Source organism: Solea solea, chromosome 10 (genome assembly GCF_958295425.1).
Source record: "Solea solea chromosome 10, fSolSol10.1, whole genome shotgun sequence".
In the NCBI taxonomy this organism is placed as follows: domain Eukaryota; kingdom Metazoa; phylum Chordata; class Actinopteri; order Pleuronectiformes; family Soleidae; genus Solea; species Solea solea.
Window position 1 is genome coordinate 23,383,816 of NC_081143.1, and position 27,422 is coordinate 23,411,237.

The 27,422-nt window shown below is 42.8% G+C and overlaps 1 protein-coding gene across 1 annotated transcript; it reads left to right on the plus strand.

Annotated features, from left to right (window-relative positions):
• Positions 1-216: 216 nt before the first annotated feature.
• On the plus strand, positions 217-27,143 carry abcc6a (ATP-binding cassette, sub-family C (CFTR/MRP), member 6a). Its single transcript, XM_058640652.1, has 31 exons — positions 217-718; positions 4,773-4,949; positions 5,102-5,227; positions 9,806-9,943; positions 12,541-12,663; positions 13,757-13,818; positions 13,956-14,087; positions 15,146-15,352; positions 16,941-17,118; positions 17,343-17,504; positions 17,606-17,698; positions 18,197-18,400; positions 18,746-18,892; positions 19,094-19,181; positions 19,709-19,778; positions 19,862-19,988; positions 20,082-20,258; positions 20,578-20,745; positions 20,985-21,168; positions 21,269-21,353; positions 21,439-21,556; positions 22,215-22,422; positions 22,512-22,822; positions 23,121-23,320; positions 23,524-23,650; positions 23,847-23,948; positions 24,027-24,173; positions 24,302-24,460; positions 24,874-25,040; positions 25,212-25,406; positions 25,722-27,143. The coding sequence occupies exons 1-31, from the start codon at positions 677-679 to the stop codon at positions 25,828-25,830; spliced, it is 4,533 nt and encodes a 1,510-aa protein (XP_058496635.1). The 5' UTR covers positions 217-676; the 3' UTR covers positions 25,831-27,143.
• The last annotated feature ends 279 nt before the right edge of the window (positions 27,144-27,422 follow it).

Below are 27,422 nucleotides of genomic sequence, written 5' to 3' on the forward strand. Positions count from 1 at the left end.
ATGTTCACAAACGTGTGCTTGGACAACTGCTGGTTTGGGTAAGAGGGGGATTTGTAAAAAAGGAGGTAACTGGCAGGGACTGAAAGTGGGAGGAGTGTGTCTGGGGTGAGGGACTGTCATCCCATTGAGGGGAGTAGCTGGTGTTTTGATTGAAATCCAGTAGATGTGGGAGAAAGAGAGAGAGAGAGAGAGAGAGAGAGAGAGAGAGGGAGAAATATTTCCACCCACCCAACAAGGAGACACACTCATAAACAGCAAGCAGACAGAGAGTCAGAAAGACACAGGATCTCAGGGCAGCAGCAGTTCAAGCAAGCGAGGCAGACAGACACAGAGTTTCATTGAGAGAAGATGTTTTATTAAAGGGAAAGGATAAGTCACACAGAGACACACACACACACACACACACAAGCTAATAAACACTGAGCGTGCCACCAAGACAGAGACGCAGGGAGCAGCTAAACTCAAGCTATAGGAGCATTAGCCGGACAGGAGAAGCCTAATAGGGAGACACATACTGTACACACACACAGACACACACAGACACACACACACACATACACACTGGTGCTGGTGCTGGTGCTGAGTGTGTGTGTGCTACTCGGCGTGAGGCGCAGGGTTGTTCAATCCCAACAAGTGGAGCATCTGCGAGGAAGCAGCAGCAGCAGCAAGCGAGTGGATGGATGCCTTTTGCAGACTCAGCGGTCTGGACCCACTATGGGTGAGTTTGTGATTTTAGTTTAAGTTTATCAAGAGTGAATTAGGGGATTCATCTCCCATGCAATTTCATGCTATTTTGACTGTGGTTTTTCCACTAAAAATCACTGAATGTTTCTTTAAACAAAAACATTTTTCTTTCTGAGGCTGAATAATGACACACAGTTTTGTTTTGGGAAATGTAAGTGCACTGGAGATGTTATCCACCTGTCTTTGTAACACTAACATGTTTTATTTCATGACTTAATATGTTGTGATGAATAAAGGTATTAGCATTAGCCACATTAGCATGCCGGGTTCCTCGGTCATCGACTATGCCGGGCTCCCCAAACGGCGCCAGCTCGAGGTGTGACAATTAACAGATACAAATCTTTATTTTGTTATAAAGTAAAATATACAAATACTTTAATATGTTTAGCACTGTTTAAGGAACTAGAGGCAGATTCCCTTAGATGTTTGATGTCTTTTATGAGGTGTTTACGCTGCTGCCTGTCTAAAAATGAATATATATGTACTACAATCGTTTGCCCGTCTCTTTATGGGTTTAATGAAGCTACTATGTTGTCACTCTCTCGCTCTCATGTTAATTTTTTGTCTCACTATGATGTTACCTTACTTCTTATTTTCCAATGATGTGGCTTAAGGCACTTAAGACATCACATTTCTTTTTTTATTTTGATATTATTTTACCTCGGATACTATTTGAACTGTGTCCAATAGTATTTTAGTGCCTAAGTAACACTGTGACAGGTACTGAAATGTGTCTTTAAAATGGAAAAAAAGTTTAGTGTTTTTAACAGTGATATATTTGCTTATTTGTCCTTAACGGTTACTTAACCTTAAGCAATGAACTGTATTAAATCATTTATCAAAAGCAAATGCATCACAATGAAGGGTCATTACAGTATGAAGGTGTTAGCTTAGTCAGATATGCAGGTTTTATAAGTTGCTGTTTGTGAGACTTTTCAAAGTTGCCTTTACCTCAGTGAAGTGAGAGAGAAAGAGACCAATTGTATAAGTATACTTGAAACATGAACATCCGCTGTTCTCTGGATTGTTGAAATATATGAATACAAATTTGAAAACCAAGTCAAATTTCAAATAAATGTTTGAAAGTTCAGTCATCCAGGTCATGTCATTTTCAGGAGTTCACTGTAGGCAAATGAACTGGCTTGAGTTCATCCAAGTCCAGTAGCCTAGCATTAACTACAGAAAAAAGTAAACATAATGATTTAAATCCAGCCAATTACCCACATTTTCTGCCCACCAGTTAGTTGCAGTATGAGCAGGGGTCTTAAACAGAGTTAAGTGTGCAAGGCTGCAAAAAAAACAAACAAACAATTAACTAACTTTATGATTAAGTTCTTAAGCTCAAAACAAAACGAACACAGGGAACAATCTGCATTTATCACAGTTCAAGCAGTCTTTGCAATAATATGTACACGGTGTGTGCATGTTGATATTGTGATGGTAAGATTTGGATAAATTGTGCAGCCCTAATCTACAATCCACTTGAACTATGACTCTCTTTGGTTCAAATTCTAACTATTGATCATTCAAGTTCATGATAACAGCAGCACCAAGTTAAATCTGAAGGTCTATTTTGAATTGACATGAACTACAAATAACTGTTGTCTTGTCACAGGTAATAGTAGATACCAGAATTTAAGTCCCACTTCTATAAATGCGTTTTCATCAATATTATTAGAATAAGAAATAAGAAATAAGAAACCGGACATCAACAGCACATCAGCAGCATCCTTTGATTTTCTATTAAGTCTTGCAAAAGCCATTTGCAGGATTCACGTAGTAAACAGGCATGTGTGTGTCATCATGTTCAGAGAACTCTAAACAGGACACTGTACCTTTGCTGTGGGCCAGAGTTGTGAGTTGCATTTACCGTCACCCTGCTTTGTGAGTCAGCACTCTGAAATGCTGCGTCACACTCCCTGAGCTGCTGCTGTTGTTGCATATCGGTCTTGCATATTAGCAAATTTCCACATTCTCAATCCTGCCTCGAAAATAGGCTACAATCCAGCTGGAAAGCCAAAATTATTGGATGCACTAAAAACCTGCCTCCCAGCCACCCCGACCCCCCCACTCCCCCTTTTCCTCTCTCCCTCTGTTTCTCATTACAGCACTTTCTCTGTTTTTGCCCCTGCAAATACTCCAAGAGTCAGTCAGCCACCAGCCTTTGTTGAGAAAGTGAGAGGAGACGATCGGTGTGCAGCCCCTCTTTTTCCAAGAAGTGCATGTGTAATGTTTGTTTTTAAGCCACAGAACATCCATGACACTGCTCTGAGGATGTTTTCAGAGATGTTTTTTTTTGTCTTGTGTTGACTGCAAAGCTGTCAGTCATTAAGTGCTGCAATCAGCCTTTTACATAGTTTTGTAAAAACATCACTACTGACTCATTAGTCAGAGCTGTGGGGTTTAAAGACGGAAGTGCAGCGAACACAGACGAGGAGTAAACAACAACACATTTACCTCATCCATCCAGTAATTTACACAATGTGACTGATGTTGCCTTTTAGTTTCATCTTGCCACTTACTAACGTAAAGTACATGATGATTTTGCGTAATGAGCGTAATGGAAAACTTCAAATCAAATCAAAGTTTTATTTGTTTAGTGCCTAATCACATCCACAGCTATTTCAAGGCACTTAAGGCCAAAACCTAACAATTTTATATAGAGAGAAAAACCCAGTGATTCTCACAATGAGCAAGTACATCAGTGGGGTGGGGGAAAAAAAACTCTTTTTTGTGGAAGAAATTGACCAGATTCAGAGATGTGCAGCCATCTGCTTCGGCCGGTTGAGGGTTAGAGGGAGAGAGGAGGGGTGGGGAGGAAATAGGAGCAAGAAAAAAGGTGAAGGTAGAAGAAAGAAACAAAGAACAGATGAATAATAGCCATATTTAGCCACTGTCAGAGTAGACTTGCTTTAAAAGGCAAGTTATAAGGCACTGGATGAAAAGAAAGCAGGGGCATTCAGCAGATTCACCGTATAGCGCAACTCTCTCCTCCCCATTTTCACATCACTGTGTTTGTCAGGTATAAATAGACAACTCGCAGCACACAAGCCGTTGGCATCTACGAGCTTACTGTAACCCCCTCAGCCGAGGGTGAGAAACAGGATAAGCACTGAGCAAAATGTACAAGAAAAAAAAGGCCAGAGTGTGTGTGTGACAAACTGGACTCCTTACTTTAAAGTGCCCGCGTTCATCTGCCTGCCATTGACCGCAGGAGTCGGAAGGGTCTGCGAAAGTGGCCTCCCACTCACTGCTTCTCAAGAGATTTATCACTTAACACGTTTTGGGGCGCTCACAGAGAACACTCCGTTTGCAGCACGTGCAAAATGGCGTGTTTATTTTACAACCATAACCAGTTTACGAAAGATTTACACAATACAACTTGTTTGATGGTAAATCTATATCAGTCACTAAGACATCGGTCTACTACTTTAAACCACTTCCTGTGGTGACTCCGCAGGGCAGCCTTGTTAGTGCAGCCAGACACCCTGCCCCTCATTAGACCATCGAGGTGGTAAACAAGAGAAGCAAGACAACAACAAGTCACTTAAGCTCCTCGTGTTTTTTGTTTTTTTTTAAGTGACAGACTACCTTTCCTGGTTCTCCTGATGCTGTTACATAATCCCAAACATTTGGCAGCATTTGTTTTCCCAACACACCTCAACCTCATTAGCCTTTACTGTACTGTAGACTTCATTATTAGTATAATCCTCCTCCTCGAAGTTTACATTGTCCTACTGATTTTAGGAAACAAGCCAGACACATGGTCAGAAAAATCAAACTGACACTTCAAAAAAACCTTTTCCAGCTCTCACTCTCTGAGGATACAGACACATTTTATGTAAACTTACTGTGGTTTCACTTGCCACTGCCTTGACAGATGAATCATGGGACGTGCACCAAGTCTTGATTCTCTGGACTTGGTCCTAACCAGCTCTGTCTGTCAGATGATTGATACAAACTCAGTTTGACCTCACTTTCTAACGTTAAAGTATATTCTCTTGGTCTGATTTTTATTTCTGCTGCAGGACTGGAACCGTACGTGGTACACGGCCAATCCAGACCTGACCCAGTGTTTCCAGAACACAGTACTGGTGTGGGTTCCCTGTATCTACCTGTGGTTGTTGGCCCCTTTCTACTGCCTTCATCTCTACTGCCATGACCGCGGTCAAATTCGGATGTCCTGCCTTTGCTATATCAAGATGGTGAGACCCCACGCAGACTTTGGCCAGTCTTCATTATGTTGTTCCTTCACCCACAGAACACAAAACAGATCCCCAACATCAGTAGACATTGTATATTAGCAAACAGGGCTGAAAGTGTCTCTAATGAAGTGTTAATGTCCTGTCCTACTCAGATGCTGGGTTTCCTGTTGTCCTCCTTTGGCTTTGTGGAGTTCTTCTATATCCTGCTGGAGAGGAGGGAGGAGATTGAGCAGCACATGGTCTTCCTACTCAGCCCCATCGTGCGCACTCTAACTGTGGTAAATATCTTGGTTCCTTACACCCATACATCTGTGCATATACTGTACAATTATTTAGTGCTGGGTAATAATTAGCCATATATGATACAATACTGTATCATATATGGCTACCTTTTTAATATTATGTGACTCAGAGGAAGTTCAAAACCCAAATAATTCGTTTTTTTTTTTAAATGCGAGACACTGACACTGCATGACAGTTGAATCAATCCTTGACTTACACACTTCTTGCAATATAAAACCAACAAAAATGACAAGATACCACTTCTGTGTGCTATTACAGCGAGGCTTTAACTCTGACCGTGACTCTCCAATGTCATGGTCGGTTCCTGATCAAGTTTTTAGGTGTTAATGAACGTCCAGTGGCTAAGAATTAGTGACAAGTGAGTGCAATAAACAAGGATATAAAACACACTTTCACAACTCACTCCACTCTCCTGTTCTCTTCTGTTTTACTCTTCTTTGTTGGTTTATATATGTGGTTTATGTTGCTGGAGCCATTCTTCATTGTTGGCATTGCAAGCTTCCACTTCAAAACAACAGACGAAACACAAGGACTGTCGCAAAGACATGTCAGGGCAAGATGGCAGCCCATGTAAAGCTAGGCCCTTGCCTAAAGTACAAGTAAAAGGCTTATTCTCAGGCTATGGAAACTATTTTAAAGCAATTATAGTATACTTGTGCTTAAACTTATGGGTGGTATCTTCAAAAACCCTCCTAAATATCACACACTGGACCTTTGCTTTAGATTGTCACTGTACAATGAATAAGGGATCGTGTGTGAACTATTCATCCGTGCCATGATTTTCTGCTCAGGCTGTATGTACGTGTTGCGTGTTGATATATTATCTCCTGTGTTGCTCTGGGTAACAGAGAGGTTTAAAGAATATTCCTGCTGGCTCACGTGTTAATGTGCAGACACATGAAAGCATATATAGCATATGTATGTTGGCCAGACACTGAGGCGCAAAGATGCATCACAGGGATAGATTTATAGTGTTGCAGGCAATGCAAATATTACAGTGCCATGAAAACACGGCCTCTATTTAACCATTACTCACCTAGAGTACAGCGTGTGTATTTATGCATGTGGTGACATCTATTACTAATTGATGTGGACCTCAGTGTACTTAGTATCTGCAACGTTCCAGTCCAATGAAAATGCAATTGTTTGGTGCTTTGCCAGTTGGAGGCTGTCTCCCTTAAAGCATCAATTTGTCATATAAACCATAATATTTCAGCTTTTTGTTACATTTAAAATGCATCACGGCCTATTCTTATACATAATTACCCCCACATCACATGTTAGAGTTAGTGTGTGTCCAAGTTTGATTCAAGTTGAAGTGTGAATCATGGGGTCATCTGCAGCAGCTGCTGCTCAGTGCATTGACCAATCATGTGTTTTAAATGTTTTAAATCAAGTTCATGTGAATCTCTTCCAACATTTTGGCTCTATTGGCTCTGTAGACACACACACACACACACACACACAAAACCACAGAATACAAAAGTGATGACTCGCAATTGTAGCGTATGTTTAGCGTAATTACACAGAAAGATTCGGTCTTTATACTGTAGGTGCTACAACAGGTGTGCCGTTGGATGGGCAGATTTGACGCCAGCTCCTTCTTGAGCGCCATTGTTCTGACCAAAACTGTATTTATAGGTGCTGAGATGTTTAATTGCAATGCCTCTACGGAAAGGAAGATAAAAAACAAAGGGAAAACCCTCATCCAGTTCCCCTCTGGGACAAGAACACAAGGTTTAGAGTTACTCAAACATAACCAAAGTGCGCCAAGGAGGAACAGCTCAAACACCTAAGATGGTTCGGTCCAAATCAGTGAAAGACCAGAGCATATTTATACTGTCTGCTCAGGTCTTTCATTTCTACAATTGTTGTTTGTCTTTTCTCCCTCCAAAAGTCTTGAATCAAGCCCTGATGCCCCCCCACCTGAATGAGGGTGGTGTGTAGTGGGCCACAGATCATTATTTATGGAAGATAAGAACCAGTGTGCAATCACAGAAATATTTTCAGCAGCTTGTGTTGATGGAAATGGTCCCGAATGTTTCTCAGACCATCAATTCCACTCTTTTTAAATGATGCTTAACTGATGTGTACGTGCAAACAGAGGGAGGGTTTGCGGCTCACAACATGGGTGGCACGATCAGCTTAAAATGCTGTTTATGCTGCACAGGCGCGATAGAAGAATTACAATGCAATTCAAGGCTGCGCTGCCGAGATAGGGAGGGCTGCCGAGCCTGTGAAGCTGACCCACAGAGCTGAGCAGCGTTTTCTCACAAAGCTTCCTCTCTCTGCAGCCTAATACAGCTCCTGCAGTCTCTCTACAAGTCAGACAGCCTTGCCCACCTGCGGTCTTTTCAGACTCTTGGGTAAACACCAGCACGTTTTAGGGTAAAAAAAAAAAACTACACTGAGACGCCTCATTTCAAAAAAATTTTATTTTAAGGGCATCATTTATCACAGGTAGCAAGACAACAAATGTATTATGAGCATGTCACTAGTCGTCTGTTGGCCACATCTATCTTTAATAAAGGATATCATTTTCTACATCGTAGCCTCCCACATCACCATCCTGGAACACTGTGCTCTTGTTGCTGTGACCAACTTGTTTTGTTGCCCTTCCACTCGACGTTTTTTTTTTTTCACTCAGGCCACAAATGCATCATGACCACTAGCGATGAAAGCAATTCAAAGTACAGCCAGGACACTGACTATAATCAGCAATAACATTACGTAAAGCTCCCATTCACTGCACTCTCCCTATTTAATTAGAAGGCATGGTTCTGATTTTGGGCTTAGCGATGGACTTAGTTCCGCCCACTGACTGGGCTGATGGTTTATAAAATAAGAGGGATTTTGCTGTTAGATACTTTATTTATTTATTCACTAGCTTTGCCGTCTCCGTGGGGTCCACTTTACAAACATACATTTAGTTATTAAGCACATTTGAAACCATACCGCACAACAGTTAAATAAAAACAAATAGACACAAAAGTATACAGCCTCAGATACAGGAAGTTCTTGCTTTTGAGTGAAAATCTGAGGTGTAGTTATAAACAGTGTATACACCCACTGAACTAGAAGGCACTTTGGCAATATCTACATTTAGCTTTTAATGTTTGATGTCAACAATATTGAAAAAGTGGGTTTTGACTTAAACATTAACGCTGTTATTCAAAAGAGTTCTGTGGAGCTTTTAAGTGTCTCTCTGCACGTCATCTTGGTTTGATGGCCTGTGAATTTTAATCTTTAACCTCTGCTCCTATTAAGCTCCAGCAGCATCATTGTCAACTATCTGCCCCGCACCTAATGTCTGGTCTGACATAATGCTTTTAGTAGTGAAAAAAAGAGTGTATAATAGAGTAAAGTTTTAGAAAAGCAAAACAGAGCAAACATTACTCATCATATTAACCCTCAGTAGTCAATCAACTATTACAGAAAAAATAAGCAGTTTTTTATGTAAATACTAGCATGGAAAAGTAAATTATTTGTGACTAAATTACTTAAAGCACACACAAAAAAATCCTTTGCTTGGAGTTTGCATGTTCTCCCGCTGTTCACATCCTCACTATAGGTGTGCCTTTGGCTTCAACATCTGCAGAACATCCAAGTGAGGTAGACTAAAGACTCTAAATTCCTCATATGTATGACTGTAAGTGGCTGTCTATCTGCATTCATCCTTCAACGGATTGGCAAGAGTCAAGTTTCTAGGGAAATTGAATGCACAAAAACAAAAAAACAACCATTGGCCAGTATACAGTAACACATCTGCCCATACAGTGATTCAGGTTGTTGGCGGGGAAAAACTTTTGAGACCACTGTAGCTTATAACAGGACGATGCTGTGGCACATCCCAGTGTAACCGACGTGGTACACAACATACCCAACCAGCCTCCTCCGCCACTTGGTGATGAGCTGGTATGACAGTGTGACGTCTCACTTGGCCAGGAACCATTTATAATGTCTGGATGACAGATCTGGGGCTTCTCTGATGACAGGCAGATGAAACTCTCTGTCTCTATAGAGTTTCACCTCAAGGAAAGATTATAATAACACTGTGCACTGTGTCCGGCTCATGCAGCATAACATAATAGTACATATTCAGTTTTCTTTGGCTATAATTTTCCAGATCACATCTGTGCCCACGGCCAGGGGAAATCCCAAAAACAAAGTGCTTTCCTAAAACCACCATCTGCTCCATTAGCTTATATCCGACTCTATCCTCCACGCTTGGTTGAAAATCACTGGCGGCAACATTGGCAGCTAAGTTAAAGCTACTGCTTTATTCCTTTCAACTGGATTAAAGCAGCGTAGCAGTGAATGGCAGCTTGGGAAATGACTACACTTCTGCTCAAAAGAAGAAGAAGGAAAAAAAAAAGATTTGGTTTGAATTTACTTAAAAAATTGTGATTTCCTGCCCTTATTTTTGTCAGGGGAGTTTTTGGCACTCTTGCTCTCTGGCTTCGGGATGGATTTATTTCCTCTCCTGTGCAATAACAACCACACATGTGATTTCTCAGTTGACGTCTCTCTGCTGTTTTTCTGTCTCTTTCTAGATTCTGGCGTTGTGCATCATCCAGTTGGAAAGAGTAAGGGGCTGTCGCTCCTCGGTGTTCCTCTTCCTGTTCTGGGTCTTGGCTGTCGTGTGTTCCCTGGTGCCTCTCCGAGCGAAAATCCAGCTGGCTATGGATGAGGTATATAATCAGCTCATCAATTAAGATGTAATACTGACACTGTTTAACGTGAACACAAACTCCACAAAACTATATTGGATACACAAATCAGTGGCAGACATAGAGGGTGTTTGTCTGAACCCGTTGAACCTGAAGTGTCAGCGCACTGTGTTGGGCTATCTAATCAAGTCCACTCTTTGCCCATCGTCTAGACACAAGACTCCGGGAGCATAAACTTCAGATATCCATGTGTCAGCAAAGAGTTTCTATTTCATCCCCCAATTTTAACCAAGTAACCTAAAGTTAACCAAGTGTTGGAGGATGACACTGCCAATTCTGGTCAAGCCTGTGTGTGTTTAAGTTTGCCTTTTCTTCCTGTGTCTCCTGTCAGACACTGCAATCATTGTTGTTGCATGGGGATAAGTTTCTATTTAGGTGCGCAGAGCTGTGGGGCAGTCACATTTGCATTTCTATAAAAACACACAAACACACACACACATCCATATTTCTGTTTTATCGTCCCCAGTGTGACATTCCCACACTGCTTGGGGGAGAGTAATGATGGCCCTGGGATAACTGCTGGTGAGACACAGCAGCCCAGGGTCAGACCAGAGGAACGTCAGCGCTGTGTTTATGGGCCTGCACTGGTGTAAACACAGCCAGATGGAAATCTATGCATCCACACATAATACGAGACAATTTAAAATTCAGTCACGGACGTTTCCATCTCCACCACGTGTGCACATGGCACACACACACATGCGCGTGACGACCCATATACTGTACATTTCTCCTTCTCATTGTTTATTGTCATAAATGTATTCATACTTTTAAGCCTTTCATGTCATCTCATAGGTGATGACAGTCAATCCTACGGTTTGGCTTCATAGGACAAAGATGGAATGTGATGTTGCAATGTCAGATGACTAATGAATAATACACTACAAAACGTTCTTAAAAAAGTTCCTAAAATTAAGCAAGGACTTTTAAACCCAAGAAACAGGGTATTTTGTAATTCCCTCAAATGCATTTCCTATGTGGAAACATGCTTGTGTGTTTTCCTGGAAAGGGAAGTGACACCATTCTCTTGTCTGGACAGTAAAAAGACGTTAATTAACAAGGACTACAAACAGGAGGACTTGCTTTGTCTAAAGAAAAACAAAGAAAAACCCACTTAACATTATTAAAACTTACTAAATCCTCTTTTATGAACACAAGCACTAACTATCTTGCTTCTGTCTTAATTGGGAAAATGTACAATCGTCATATAATCCTGGGTCAAGCAAAGATCGGCCATGGAGACCATGAAGGTGCCGTAAATTATGTATATTTTTTGGACAGTTACCTTAAAATATTGCATGTCGGTGCTATTGTCACTGTTATAACTCAATCGCTAACACGTTGCATCTTTTTTTAAAGTTTTAACAATGCAGGATTAAGTGTTAAGTTTCTCCCTTTTTCACGTGGATTAAGTTTTTACTGTGTGTCAGGAGTTTTCCATGTACAGTGCAGGGCGGCGGATTGTGTTACAGAAACTGGCTGATACTGTAACTAAGCTCACCTTAGTGAACTTAAATATTTAGAGTGCTGCTGTGAAAGTGTTAGGTCTATCAATCGTCTCCTCTCACACTTCCCCATAAGAAAGCAAAAATGTATTGAACCACCAGCTGTGGTTTGACGTTTAAAGCTTCCACATTTGTATCTCAACCACTATCTGGCTTAAAATGTTTGTTGTATATATTAAGTAAAGAAATACACAGATTTTACTGATACATCTTCTACATATTATAAAGAAATTGTCATGACGACGGTGCCTTATTCACATTGCAGTGTCGATGGCTCGAGTTGACAGAGTTCATGTTTGTGGACCCTTGGCCATTCTTAGTGGCTTGACCTACATTTTTTCCCACCCCGCTCTCTGACTATCCTGGCCCTGTTTTTCACAGTGCGGCCGGGTCCATTTGGCCCCTTCATATCTTCTTTCTAAGCAGAGCGCCGCAGTTTTCGCAGAAAGTCATTTAAGTGTTTACCATGGCATGCCCATACTGCTGCACAACAGGCTGGCTGGGGCAGTGGTGTTGACCCAGTAGTAAACAAAGCCCCTGCCAGAACCCACAGTTTCTGTACGTCAAGAATAACACGCCAGTCCCAAAATCCCGCAAGAGTCACTGAGTGGTTAATATCACAGCTGCTGCCTCGGTTGAAAGTGAGGGTGCTTGTTTGTGAAACCACAATCTTCCTATTTACAGATACGGGCCGCTTAGCGTGACTGAGAGGCAGCTTTAACTATCGCTTCATTTATATAGAGCACACCATTAAAGACTTTGGGCTTTCACCCTGATTTAGCCTAAACGTCCAGAATAGTCTTTATTGTGTTTGCGATCTTTGTATAGAATCTGTTGCTATACAAGCATGAGGGAAAAAAACATACAGTGAACCTGGTGAAAACCTTATGTCCGTATGTTATAATTAATATCAACCTCAGTTTCAATTAAAAGGCACATTTTACGAAACTTTTCTGGCACAGTTTTTAAGTAAATAAACCCAAGGAACTCTAACACTCTGCAACTCTGGCTCTGCAGTAACCTCCACACTTTTTTTTCTTGTGTATTCCTCAGGGCATTACATCCGACATTGTGCGATACCTCGCCTTCTTCTCTTACTTCGCAATCCAGCTGGCCCAACTTATCCTGTGCTGTTTTGCTGACCAGCCACCAGAAGGAAAAACCGTCTTGGAAAAGGTAGGCAGAGGAGAATGTTTCCCACTTCCGTTCAAAAAAAACAAACAAAAAACAAGTCCAATACCCAGGACAGAAAATCCCTGAGCAACTATCATGTGGTTTTCGACGTTTTTTGTGAAGACACTTTTCCCTTTTGGAGGAAATGATGTGATTCACCTCCCTCCCTCCTCCTTCCTCCTCCCTCACTGTCCTTTCACTACTTTGGCTTCCTGTGTGAGAAGTGTATATGAGTACTTGTGTGTGTGTTTGACATTGTTCTCCTGCATACCATCAACACAACTCACTCTGTTCAGTGTTGGATAACACTGTGACCGCCGCTCTGGCCACACGACTGCAGAGCCATTATTTAATATTTATCTCACCGGCCCCTCAAAACACACGCCTGGGAAACAGGAAGCTGTGGCAGGGAAACTGACAGGTGAATGTAAATGAGCCCTCGAATCAATCAAGCAGATGTGTGATGTAATATTTCCCTGGTGATAAACAAAATAACTGGAAAAGTCCCTCACTAAGTCTTGGCGTGGATGCTGAGGGTGCTCAAGCCGCAGTCTGGAGTGGTGGACACACCCATTGGTCGCTCCTTGTTGTGTCTTCCTCCTCTTCCTCCACCCCACGCTTTGGTTAGAGTTACTCACAGGAAGAGAGGAAGCGCGAGGACGAGTAGGAAGAGTGCTGGTAATGAAGAGAGCAAACACCACGGTGAGGAGGCGGCAGGGTGGAGGGAAGCCATGGAGGACATACTCGCTGTGTATCTGCCTCTGTCTGTGTGCAAATCCACTTTCTGGCCTGTTTGTGATGACACATTTTCCACTCTGTCTGCACCAGACCTCAAAACGTCACCTTCGCCCTCGCGCTAACACTGAACTCTCTTTATTCTGACCTGTGGGAGTTCACGGCCTCGTTCAGCCACAATGGACCACCTGACTCTGCAGTGTTGTTGACACATATTTGTACATCGTAAGCACACCGCTCACAAGTGCAGCATTCAACCATGAAATGACGGCCTTTGCAAAGTCGTCTTTCTGGAAATCCTGTAAGTTGGGAGAGATTTACTGTGACAAAAACAGTCACTCTGGTCTTTAATCTCTTGCAGAATCCTTGTCCCGTGAAAGACGCTTCTTTCCTGTCAAAGATTCTCTTCTGGTGGTTCACTGGGTAAGATGGTTCTTCAAAACCCTATCATTTTTTGGCTTCGGGTGACTCCTTACAGCAACAGCGTGTACTTGTTTACGATAATATGTGTGTTCTGTTGACGATTGCGTGAGTGAATCATCTCTGCGCTGCTTCCACAGCCTCGTTGTGAAGGGTTATCGCACCCCGCTGGCAGCCGAGGACCTGTGGACCCTGAGGGAGGAAGACACGTCACACAAAATCATGTCGGAGCTTCAGCAGGACTGGACAGCAGAGTGTGCCAAACTTCAAAAGTGAGAATTACTGATAAGTCGAGCTTAATGGTTAACAGATGTTCCACATGTTTGAGGTTGAACAATAATGGTTTGAGTCTCCCTCACTACTATGGATTCAAAAACACTGGATCTGTTTGGCCGGTTTTCTGGTTTCCCTCGATCTAATAAAAGATATCAGTTTGTTTATCGAAAATTATACACAAAACGACATCAATGGTCTGTCGCTCCAAGCCGTGCAGACACAAAATCATGTTTTGGATAAAACCATACATTTCAGTGGCTTAGCCGCAGTTATCAAGTTTCTAAGAAATAATAATCAGCCCATGGAGATCCGGTTTTGAACCTGTTTTTTCTTTGCGCGCTCACCGTTCAAACGTTTGCAACACAGTTTCCCCAGGATGTGTCATATTCCATAAACTCACCATGTAAAATGTGTAGTCGCCCCTTTAATATCCTCCTCCTGAATAGCTGCCATAGACGTGTGAACATGAATGTGCTGCAGAGGATCCTGTCTTCACATTAACGACATACGTCCCGCTGTCTTGACACAAGCCTGTAAAACCACCGTACGGCCCTCACTGTTGTCAGACAGCAACAGCCACAGAGTCAATTCTGTTTTATTGCAGTGTGGCTGCAACATTAACATTGTGCTTGTTGAATTAATGACCCAAACGGAGCATGAATTCTCCATGATTGCGGTATACTAAACATTTGCTACGTCTCATTGCCAGAAGGACCGAAGACCAAAAATAGGTCCAAAAGAGTCACTCGGGGACAACCAGTGCCATAATGTCAGGACAAGAGCGCCCTGTGTCATTTTCAAAGCGTGTTAACATAAGCCAGTGCTTTGAAGCTCTGTTGTGAAATCCAATTACGATGTCACTGGATAATGGCTTTTACTGCTGTTGGCAAATTCTTCAGTCCATCAGTCATGGCACACATTCAAACCTTTTTTTTTTTTTGTTGCTACAGTCTGTTTTACATTAAGGACAAGAACACCAGGCACCAGAACAGTGTCGGGGCATCTCTGACACAGATGTCTCAATTCTTAATGTGTGTGTTTTCTCTCACTGCAGGCAGGAGAAGGCCTTGGCATCGGGTGTGGCGCTGGGGAGCCGACTGCCAGACCAGGCTCAGCTCCTCAGGAAGCTGCAGAAGGAGCAAAGCTCTGGCTTCTTCCTGCTCAGGACTCTGGCAAAAAAGTTTGGTCCATACTTCCTGACCGGCACCTTATGCATCATATTGCATGATGCCTTCATGTTCGCCATCCCCCAGGTGCTCAGGTGAGACGGAAATTAATCAGACATTAATGTCTATGGTACATAAATCGAATACACACCAAGATAAATAATAAAACAGTTATAGAAATGCACGCGAAACCACGTGTTTGCACCCAGCTCCTTAGAAGCAGGTTTATTCCAAGTAACTCATTATATTCAGTGGTTAGACTAAAATGACCTTAATGGACAGTAATCCCGGCCAGAGTTAAAACACACGCACGCACACTATAGTGTCCAAACTTTCCAATTCAAGTGAGAGATTTATATTTTCCTGGTATGATAATTAAAGAAACACGGGTTTAGAAGGTTGTGGGAAGACAGAAATGCCTCTATGTCTAGATAGAGAGATACTGCCGTGTCAGCGCCACTTGAGTGATCACCTTCATCGTTCTATTTTAAATGATTTGTCGTACCGACGACCCAAACAACCAACCAAACAAAAACAGAAGCTGGCAGTGGTGAAAACAGGTCACGGCTGACCCGCCACCCTCCACGCCATCCCACTGGCCAGACTGGAATGTTGTTGTTGATGCACAGCACAGAATCAGTGGAAGTGTTAATTATGGTCGTGGAGCTGTGAGCAAGAAAAGTAGACGAGACCACAGTCCTCTGTGCTCCAGTGTGTGTGTGTGGGGGGGGGGGGGGGGGGGGGTGCAGGGAAGGAGAGGAGGCTCTAAATGGTAGAAATGCAATTGGACCACAATAAGAGAGCCGCAGGCCAAGTGTGAGGGCAGCACGGCCACAGGCTGAGCTCTGTTGTGCAATGCTACAATGCTTTGTGTGGACCAGTCAGCCAGCAGCCACAGGCAGCGCTCAAGGCCGCTGGCTTAAGACACACAAGTCAAAGTCAGATAATACCAGCCTGAATGAAGAAAAAAACAAAAAAACAAAGGAAAAGAAGTTGTTTTGATTCTGTATCATTTGTGACTTTCCAAGGAAAATCACATTGGATGAAGGGTTCTGATATATAGTCAGAGGTGGAAGGAACTATTATGAAATATAAAATATATGACGCACTTATCCAACTGTCTTCTTTAAATAGATTTAAATTAAGAAAACTGATCTCCTTTTTAGTGCAGCTGTCTGAAGGAGCAATAAAGGACACCTTTTAAATTAAGCAGATTTCCTCCCTTTCTACAAATTCCAGTTGCAACTCTTTTATATATTTTTTATATATTATACATGAGGGTCCAAGATATATTTCCTCAATTTAAATTTTTTTTTTTAAATGTGTCAGGAACACTCATCATAATGAAACCATTTATTGCAACAAATGGAAATGCACTTAGACTTGTAGTTGATGGGCTCCTCTCTTCAGACGCTCCCTGAACTGGCCGAGCTGCACGCTAAGCCAGACATGGAGTGTAATGCAGGAACACGGCGTACAATTTAACATACGGTTTAAATATCTGAGCGCCTCTTACTCTAATCTAGAAAGGTAGAGGCCGAGATGTTGGTGGCGGTGTGAGGCAGCATTGGTGTAGCAAGAAATTTAATCCCTGATACTTAAGTGCACTACAAGTTCAAAAAGCAAAATAAAAGTACGTGTCACAGAGTGATGATCTAATCCTCTACTTCTCTTCCACCTCAGTCTTCTCCTGGGTTTCATCAGAGACGAAGACGCTCCGCTGTGGAAAGGCTACTTCTACGCCACGCTCATGTTCCTGCTCTCCTGCCTCCAGTCTCTCTTCCACCATCAGTACATGTACACTTGCTTCACAGTGGGAATGCGAGTGAAGACGGCTGTGATGGGCCTCGTTTACAGGAAGGTGGGTCCATGTCCATGAAGGTCTGACCTCTAGATATGACATGAATTATGTCTTAACTGGCGAAAACAAAGGCCCGCTTTGCTTCCAGACTGGAAAATAGCACACGGCGTGATTAACAGCCTTTTTACCTAAGATGAGTGATCGTCTGAAATGAGGGTGTAAAATTATATTGTAGACAATGCACTGTGGTCTAAACGTCTTTGTCTTTTTTGTTGTCACTCCAGTCTCTGGTGATAAACAGTGCAGCCAGAAGGACTTGCACCGTGGGCGAGATTGTGAATCTGGTTTCAGCAGACACTCAGAAACTCATGGACTTTGTGGTCTACTTCAACGCTGTCTGGCTGGCTCCCATTGAGATAGCACTTTGTCTCTTCTTCCTCTGGCAGGTATGTCGATGCTGCATGAATGGGAGATTCGTGCACTGATGCTTCTTTTTTTTTTGCCGAAACCACCCTTGCAATTTTTTGTATCCTTTTCTTTTACTCAGCACCTCGGCCCGTCAGCTTTGGCAGGAATCACCACCGTCATCCTCATCTTTCCACTCAACGGGTTCATTGCCAAGAAAAGAAGCAAGCTGCAGGTAAATGCTCCTCACTCCTGCGCCAGAGAAGCGCTGACATCTGGCATGTCAGGTCAGGGATGCCACAGCTGGTTTAGATAGTGGCTAAAGAGCCGTGTGTGGGTGTTTGGCCTGGATGGTACATTCTCTTTCTTGTCCTTTTGATGTCTAGCCCCATATAACATGTTTGAAAAACAATGACAGGAAAGGGTGGGCAGTAGGAAGACATCAGGGTTTTTTTTCCACTTCGCTGGAAAAACAACAGACGGCGGCTCTGTAAATTTGGATGCCAATTTAATCGAACGTAGGCTTCATTGGAGTGACCGCATTCCTTGGCCCTTTGTAGTTTCCTGGTCATAAAAATGGCAAATAAATTCTTTCTGAATTAAACAAGTTCTGTGACGTTCAGGAAATCTGAAGTGTACAGTATGTATTTGCTAATCGGTCCCAATGTCCGCTTAGAAACATTTATGTCAACAATAAAATGTAAAAAATAAACCACATTTGTTTGGTCAACAGGAGATCCAAATGACGTTCATGGACGGCCGCATCAGACTGATGAACGAGATCCTCAATGGCATAAAGATCTTGAAGTTTTATGCTTGGGAGAAAGCCTTCCTGGAGCAGGTGTTGGGTTACCGGGAGAAGGAGCTCAAGGCCCTGAAAAAGTCTCAGATCCTTTATTCCATATCCATTGCATCCTTCCATTCCTCCTCTTTCCTGGTGAGAGCACACAACAATATAAAAAAAAGCTCCTTATAAAACAGACTCATTCCAAAGTTCATTGAAACGAGGAGGCTGGAGATATTTGATATTTGTCTTACTCCGCGAAGAAAACTAAAACCAACAATTAATTGATTCTGCTAACAAGTGTGTGTACCCAAAGCCTGATATAGCCTGTTCCTCTGCAACACAGGCCAGTTACTGTTGACAGGTCACAGGCTCTGCTGTCGTTTTTTTTTTTGGTCTTTGGTAATTAGAAACATTTAAATTTAACTCCAGCCTCATCCTTGAAATTGTGCCTATAAATATCATCCGCCACAAAAACATCTCTCCTTTTGCCCTAAGATCGCTTTTGCCATGTTTGGAGTCTACGTGATGCTGGATGAGCGGAACGTCCTGGACGCACAGAAGGTTTTTGTCTCCATGGCGCTCATCAACATCCTGAAAACCCCACTCAGTCAGCTGCCTTTCGCAATCAGCACAACCATGCAGGTGGGTGATACCACAAACAAAACATACACACAGTTTGTGGCCCGCAAACGAGAGTTAATTTTGTGAATATACTGGCTGTACAATTGTTATTAATGAAGCTGTATATTCAAATTAACATGTGTAACTTCCCCCCCCCCCCCCCCTCCATGATGCCTGGTGAGGTACGTGGCTCAGTTAACCGACGTCTGACTCTGTTTTCAGGCTGTGGTTTCTCTGAGACGTCTGGGAAAGTACCTGTGCTCCGAAGAACTGAAAGTGGACAACGTCTCAAAGGCTTCGTTGAGTTCTGGTAGGAGCTCCACCCATGTATAAAACTATTAGAGTGAAAGAAAATAAACCACCATTTACACCATTTGGTCCCCGTATTTCCCGAAATCATAGGCTGTCATAATCAATACGAGTGTCCCTCTAGATTTCATTGTTTATATCTGTGGCGCACCACAGCCTTGTATGGATCATGTGCACTGTCACTTCCTGGGTCCCGGCCCGACTGGTAGACATGGTAATTATGGGATGTTCCCATTTAGCGGTTGAATGTAAATCACAGCATGAATTCAGACATGTGATTTATAGAGAGGAATAAAACACTTGCGGCGCTCCTTTGTCTGTAATCTGTCAACACTTCCTAAGACAGCTTGTGAAAAAGCAACAGCTCTGTAATTTGTATGATTAAGCAAATTCACTTGTAATTACGCCCAGACGGCACACTGACGAGTCACTTCAAGGGGGAATCTTGTTTTTAAAAAGAACATATCCTTCCTTCAGTGTTTATTGCAGGTTTAGTTTATGTCACTTGTGCCTTTGTTCCTTGTTTAGATGGGGAAGAAGTGATGATAGAGAACGGTACTTTCAGCTGGTCTGCAGAGGGCCCTCCATGTCTTAAAAGGTATGATACAGAACATAAAAAAAACCAAATGATCAACCAAACAAAGAAACACGTCACTGGATAATTCATGTCTTTGTTGACAGGATCAGCATCCATGTGCCACGAGGTTCCCTTGTCGCTGTGGTGGGACACGTGGGCAGCGGAAAGTCCTCGCTGTTGTCTGCCATGCTCGGTGAAACCGAGAAAAGAAGCGGTGAAGTCGTTGTCAAGGTGCTGAGCTCGAGTACCATGCGCGGGAATTTTTATTATGGTTTGCGGGTTAAATGTGATAAATATTGACAGGACAGCCTCCTGTCTTCGCAGGGTTCTGTGGCGTATGTGCCGCAGCAGGCGTGGATCCAGAACGCCACAGTCCAGGACAACGTCGTGTTTGGCCGCGAGAAGATGAAAACATGGTACCACCGTGTGCTGGAAGCCTGTGCACTGCTGCCTGATCTGGACATTCTTCCTGCTGGAGATGCTACAGAAATTGGAGAGAAGGTATGGACTGACATTAAAACTGAGGTGCATTACTCACAAATCCATTACATTCAAACCATTGTCAAATGAGTTCAGCTTCAATCAGCTCCACAAAACTTTCACGATTGGAGTATGACTAAAAACACAAAGAAATGTCCATGAAATGTTTCAGAAGTGAATTCTACTGCTCAAAAAACCTTGTTGTTCAGCAGTTTAATGGGAAAAACACTTCTTGTCCCCGCCTCCTTTCTTACACAAAGACCAAGCAGAAAAAAAATGATTACATAAACAAGAAAAATCACTAAAATGTGAGTTTTGTGTAATAATCTTGTTGCTGTAGGGACTGAACCTCTCGGGTGGGCAGAAGCAGAGAGTGAGCCTGGCACGGGCCGTCTACAGGAAGGCTGATGTGTATCTGCTGGATGATCCTCTGTCTGCCGTTGACGCCCATGTGGGCCAGCACATCTTTGACAAAGTCATCGGACCTAAAGGAGTCCTCAGAGACAAGGTAATGCATGCGCAGCAAAACCTGCGAGTCTCTTGCACTTTGCAAGTCTCTTCGTTTCAGCTGCAAAGAGTCAAAACATGGTTTTATGACACCTAAACCGCTCACAGTCACCAGCGCTATTGTTATCGTCACACGGAAACCACCTCATTGCTGAAACTTTTGTTTTTAAGAAAGCCTCAATTTGGTGTTGGATTGTGCTTACATACTATTTTTCCCGACTTGTGTGGCTTGTTATGCAGACCCGCATCCTGGTGACCCACGGGATGAGCTTCCTGCCACAGGCTGACCTCATTCTAGTGCTGGTAGATGGAGAAATCACAGAGAGTGGCTCCTACCAGGAGCTTCTCAACCGTCACGGTGCCTTCGCTGACTTTATCCACACCTTTGCCAACAGCGAGCGAAAAGAGAGTGCCATACAGAGAGGTGAGCAGACACTCCTGTCTGTTTATTTCAGCTTTTGTCAGTTGTGTCAGTTTTAAAGAGCGCGGAATGTGGAATTAACATTTAATAACTTTTCTTGTAGCTGGCTCCAGGAGGTCCAACGCTCGTCTCAGCATGGTCGATTTCCTGCCGTTCTCCAGAGACCTGTCCCAGGAGCAGCTCATTGGGTACGTAAACTGTGACATAAAGATGTGTGGCATCCTCGGGATCTGTTTTATGACACTGACTTTTGACATCTTCCATGTTCTCCAGGGGTGACACCACCAGTACCAACCTGCAGAACATGGAGCCCATGCCTGAAACAGACCCAGAACAGGTGCCAGAGGACTTGGGCAAGTTGACTGTGGTTGACAAGGCGCGAACTGGAAAAGTGAGTCTGACAACAGCTTTGGACTTTACTTTCAACTGTGTGAAAGTTTTACACAGATGGGAACTTAAATCTCTAGTGCGTAACTTTTAAAAATAAACAAATGTCCAAACCATTGTCAAATTAGTTCACACATTGTTGATTAAGCCCATCAGCTCGACTCGACTCGCTCTGGTTTCTCAGTGTTTCATGTTGGCCTGTGACATTCCTTTGTTGCACACAGGAAGTGATTTGAACAACAACATTGTGCTAGAGTCAGAGGTGAATTTGTTTTGATGAGATAAACACTTCTTGGCCCCGCCCCCTGTTGAATACATTGGCTGTTAATAACACACAAACACTTCTGATGGTATTGCTTGACAAAGACCTGTTTCCAGATGAAAGATGCGGCGTACACAAGACCAAATAGATAACAATAATAATAATATCAAGGGAAGCAAATCACCAAAGGTTATGCACTAGAATTTTTACGTGGTAGAGACCAAAACATAGCTAATATAAAAAGTGTGAATTCAAAGTCAAAGCCAAATTAATGATAATGTTGTTCCATATCTGTTTGACGTCTAAAATTCATTAAAGGTGATTGATATCAGTGTTTTATGTTTACAAAATACAAAATTCCTTGAGACTATTTGAGATTTTTGTGTTTCTCGTTCAAAAGGTGCGGTTGGCGATGTATAAGAAGTACTTCAAGACCATCGGCCTGGCCATCATCATCTCCATCGTCTTCCTGTATGCCTTTCAGCAGGGCGCCTCGTTAGTCTACAACTATTGGCTCAGCATGTGGGCTGACGACCCCATTGTTAACGGCACCCAGATTGATACAGACCTGAAACTGACTGTGTTTGGGGCTCTGGGCTTTGCACAAGGTCAGTTAATTAATTTATTTTTTCATGGGACTCCTCATGAAAAGACACTACAAATGTCTTTTTTTTTTTTAAATCTCTCCTCTGTCCAGGTGTTGCCATCTTTGGTACGACGGTCGCCATCTCCATCTGCGGCATCATCGCCTCCCGCCAGTTGCACATAGACCTGCTGATGAATGTGCTGCGATCTCCCATGTCCTTCTTTGAGTGCACGCCCAGTGGCAACCTACTCAACCGCTTTGCCAAGGAGATCGACGCCATCGACTGCATGGTGCCCGACGGTTTGAAAATGATGCTGAGCTACGTCTTTAAACTCATGGAGGTCTGCATCATCGTGCTGATGGCCACGCCGTTCGCTGCCGCGATCATCCTGCCTCTTGCTTTCCTATACGCCTGTGTCCAGGTACATCCCCCCCTCCCCCATGGAGTTTAAAAATGACTTTGATCCTTTATTTTTCTTCTATGAGCACATTCTTTTAAAGATGGCTCAGCAGTAGCCGGGTTTCATCACTGTATGTTAGTGGAAAGCTCTGGGCCCCAAAACCAACCCTGCTGATTTTGCTTTTCACTTATTCAATTCCCATACCTGCTGACATCCATGTTACACACACATTCACTGTGAATTATGGGAATGCCCTCAGATCTCCCTTTTGGATTTGGTCATTAAAGCTGGTGTTTTACTTTTCCACTGTGGGCTACAGAGCTTCTACGTCGCCACATCCTGTCAGCTGCGCAGGCTGGAAGCTGTGAGCCGCTCGCCCATTTACACCCACTTCAATGAGACGGTGCAGGGCGCTGGCGTCATCCGGGCCTTCGGGGAGCAGTCCAGGTTCATTCAGCAGGCCAATAAGAGGGTCGACTTCAATCAGACGTCTTACTTCCCGCGATTCGTGGCCACCCGGTGAGACGATGTGTTGTAATGATTTGACTTAAATGCTATATTCACTTAGTTTATAGAGGAGAGTCATAATTTATTGCACCAAGAGTTACCAATGACTGCTGCTTTATGGTGCACGATTAAACAAAACTATGTCTGCCTTTCGTAATGAGGACACATTTTTTGGAAATTGCCAGTCTACAGCTTAAGCAATGTTACATTCACAGGTGGCTGGCAGTCAACCTGGAGTTTGTGGGTAATGGTGTGGTCTTAGCGGCTGGCATTCTGTCCGTGATGGGAAAAAACACACTGAGCCCAGGCATCGTTGGATTGGCTGTGTCACATTCCCTCCAGGTAAGAAGCTCTACCTTCTCACGCAGCAGGTCGGAAAAGTGTCCCAGTGCCGGGTTAATTAACAAAACGGTGTTATAAAGTGTTATACACTTACAAAGCATTGTTAATTAAATATAATGGCACCGCCGCCCTCAATCAGTAATGGTGTTTGCAGTAAAAGAAACTGAAGTGAAGTTAATTGCCTTGGGTTTTGCAGGTGACTGGAATCTTGAGCTGGATTGTAAGATCCTGGACCGATGTGGAAAATAACATTGTTTCTGTGGAGAGAGTCAGTGAGTACGCTGACACTGCTAAAGAGGTGAGTGTTCTGACACACACACAAAGGCATTCACACTGTTTTTGTTCTCTTCTTACTCTTTGTTATTGTCTCATTTAGGCCAGTTGGAACACTGAAGGCAGCTCCCTGCCTCTGGCCTGGCCTCAGAGAGGTACTATAGAGTTTCAGAACTACGGGCTGCAGTATCGTAAAGGCCTTGAGCTGGCTCTGAAAGGCATCACCTTGGATATTCATGAAAGAGAGAAAGTGAGTTCTTTTGTGTGATAAAAAAAAATCTTAGAGATCTTATTTCTGAATCACTCACACACACAGCACTGTATCATACAGTATGTATATGTTATCATATCTAATATCACGTCAATCTCTTTTCACAGGTTGGAATTGTAGGTCGAACAGGAGCCGGGAAGTCTTCACTCGCCTTGGGAATCTTCAGGATCTTAGAGGCAGCGAAGGGGAAGATCTTCATAGACGGAGTCAACATCGAAGAAATCGGACTCCACGACCTTAGATCACGCATTACTATCATTCCTCAGGTATGACAGTAGCAATAACAGAAACTAAGCCCTGGCTTTCCTCACATGAACTGTTTGCGAAGGTTTCTATCCAAATCCAATATAAAACAACAGAAGGCATTCAGAGAGCACAAACCTCCGCCAAGGTTGCTCAGTTTCCCACAGTGTCCCCTATTTTGCGAGATTAAAAAATGTTTAAAAAAAGAAAAAAAAGAATTCAGAAGTGTTTCACCACCAAAATCTAACAATTTCTTCCATGAGTTTACATAACCTACATCCCCAACTCTATTTTTTGCTCACAGACAGACAGACAGTCTAAACATAAAGTTTTGTCTTGTTGAAGGGAATTAGTAAATTGTAAAGAAAGTGTATTAACTCTATAACCACTCTGGATGGTCTGTGTTGAATAACAGCTGCTGTACTCTCTCTCCCAGGACCCCGTGTTGTTCTCAGGCTCCCTCCGAATGAACCTTGACCCCTTTGATACCTACACGGATGAAGAGGTGTGGAGTTCACTGGAGCTGGCTCACCTCAAGAACTTTATCTCCAATCTGCCCGACAAACTCAACCACGAATGTTCAGAGGGAGGAGAAAACCTCAGGTACACAAGTGCATCCGCACAACACACTGCAGTGCAGCTATTGTTTTTGCCAAGTTACAAGTTTGTCAAGTTATTGATATCAACACCAGGCTCTTTTACTGGATACAAACAGTCCTTGTCTTATCTGTGACTCTAAAACTCCCTCTCTTGTACTCGCCTTTGACTGAATAGTCTGGGTCAGCGCCAGCTCGTGTGCTTGGCCAGAGCCTTGCTGAGGAAAACCAAGATCCTGGTACTGGACGAGGCGACAGCAGCTGTAGATCTGGAGACAGACACACTCATCCAGTCCACAATCCGCACACAGTTTGAAGACTGCACTGTCCTGACCATCGCTCACCGCCTTAACACTATCATGGACTACACTAGGTATGTTATAAATTAGATATATCTTGGGAAATGACGGAACTGGTCAGAGACAACGAGCCCATTTTTGAAGAAAGAAAGAATAAGATGCTGAAGGGCATTACTGATGAATATGGGAACCCATTGTGGGCAAAAATGTTGACACTTCCCAGACAAAATACAATTATAGTCTTAAGAAATAACATCTTAATTGCCTATAAGACACTTTACAGACAAAATACAATTACAGTCTTAAGAAATCCCACCTTAATTGCCTATAAGACAACAATCAAACATTTAAAATAAAAGACTGGATCCTTTTTTTAATTTTTTCCACAGAGTGATCGTAATGGACAGAGGCCACATTTCCGAGATGGACACTCCCGCCAACCTCATCGCACAACGGGGACAGTTCTACCGGATGTGCCGGGAGGCCGGGCTGGTCTAGGCTTTCTCTGGGCCTCGTACCCTTGGAGCTGGTGGCATGGCGTGCAGATGTGGCACCTTATTCGTGTGGCTCTATGACATTTGTTCAATCGGGCCATTCCAAGATTTATGGCAGCTCAAATCTTCCTCTCCAGGAGGGCATTGTCGACGAATCTCAAGAGCAGCTGCTGACACCGTCCCTACAGAATATGTTGGTTTTATAACACACACACACACAAGGAGACACGCTGTCTAAAGTCAGGAAAAGACATTGTTAACCTCAGATGATGAACAATCAAAAGAAAACTACAGTCAACTGTAGACTCTCCAAGCTTAAAATATTGTATATAGAGTAGTGGAGTCAGTTTATTCCGGGAAAATTATTAAGTCAAAGGCTGGAATGAAAGAGGACAATAAATCTAAAGGATTTTCCTTCTCTTTTTGAATGGGAGCTATACTATTTTTATAGTTTTTGTAAGTGTTTATAAGCACATGGCATATTTTTTAATGTTCTCTCAGGCTTAAACGTTGATGTTTACTTGTACTTGTTTTTTTTTTGCCTTGCGTACCAATGAAGAGGTGATTTTGTAATTGTAAATTGATTGAAATCTATTGTTGCCTTCTTGTCCCAGAAACTGGGGCAGAAGCTACGCTGACACACTAACCTTCAAAAGGTTGACCCTGGCAAATGCAGGGGAAGTGAGGTTTTTGCAGGCCTTCAAAATCTGAGCCCGGTGCGGCCAATTTGGAGTTTTTATATGTTAGCGGCAAAGAGGACAACATTGAAGTGAGCCAAAGCATAAGCAACTGTCCAACTATGTTGTGGCTGTTGTTTATTTCTGTAAAAGTAAACATATAAAAAGTGAATAGAGACCTCACTGGTCAGACTTAACCTGACGCCAGTATTGAAAACCACCACGAATGAAGAGAATGTCTCTTCAAAACAATGGTGATAAAGCTTTGTGTGATTATCTCTGTGCCTCCACCACACAAATTCAGGCCATATGGACGGAGAGGAGATAAAATCACTATGTTGGTGCTGACATAACAGACTGTATATAGTCCACATTGACCGTTACTCTCAATTCAAAGAAAGAACCCTATGAACTTTTCAAAGAGAAGAGGCATTTGCTGTTTTTTGTCTTACTGGTTTAGACAATATATTCTAAGAGAAACCCTATGGTTTATTTATGTCAAATGACAAAATGTAGTTTTCTTAACATTCTGAGGATTGTATTATATTTATACTTTTTATAGCTAGCTTTTTATTTTTCACTGACCTTTTACTGTTAATGTACTGTCATGTTACATACATCATGCTGGATAAATAAAATATATTTGGATCTATGCTGGGATTTGTGTTTTTGTGACATAAAGTGCATAAACTCGTGCCAAAATCGTGCTCTAATGCAGTGCTTGGGGCAAACGGAACAGACAGCAGTGTCACTTTTGTATCAGTGGTAATCCAAACACATCTAAGCTATTCAATTCATGATGTGACTGATACACATTCAATTAGCTTAGATTCCCCAACAATTATTTTAACAACAATAATAATCAAATAAATGATTTGAAAAAGTATTATTATCGTCATCATCATTGAAGCACTTTGAT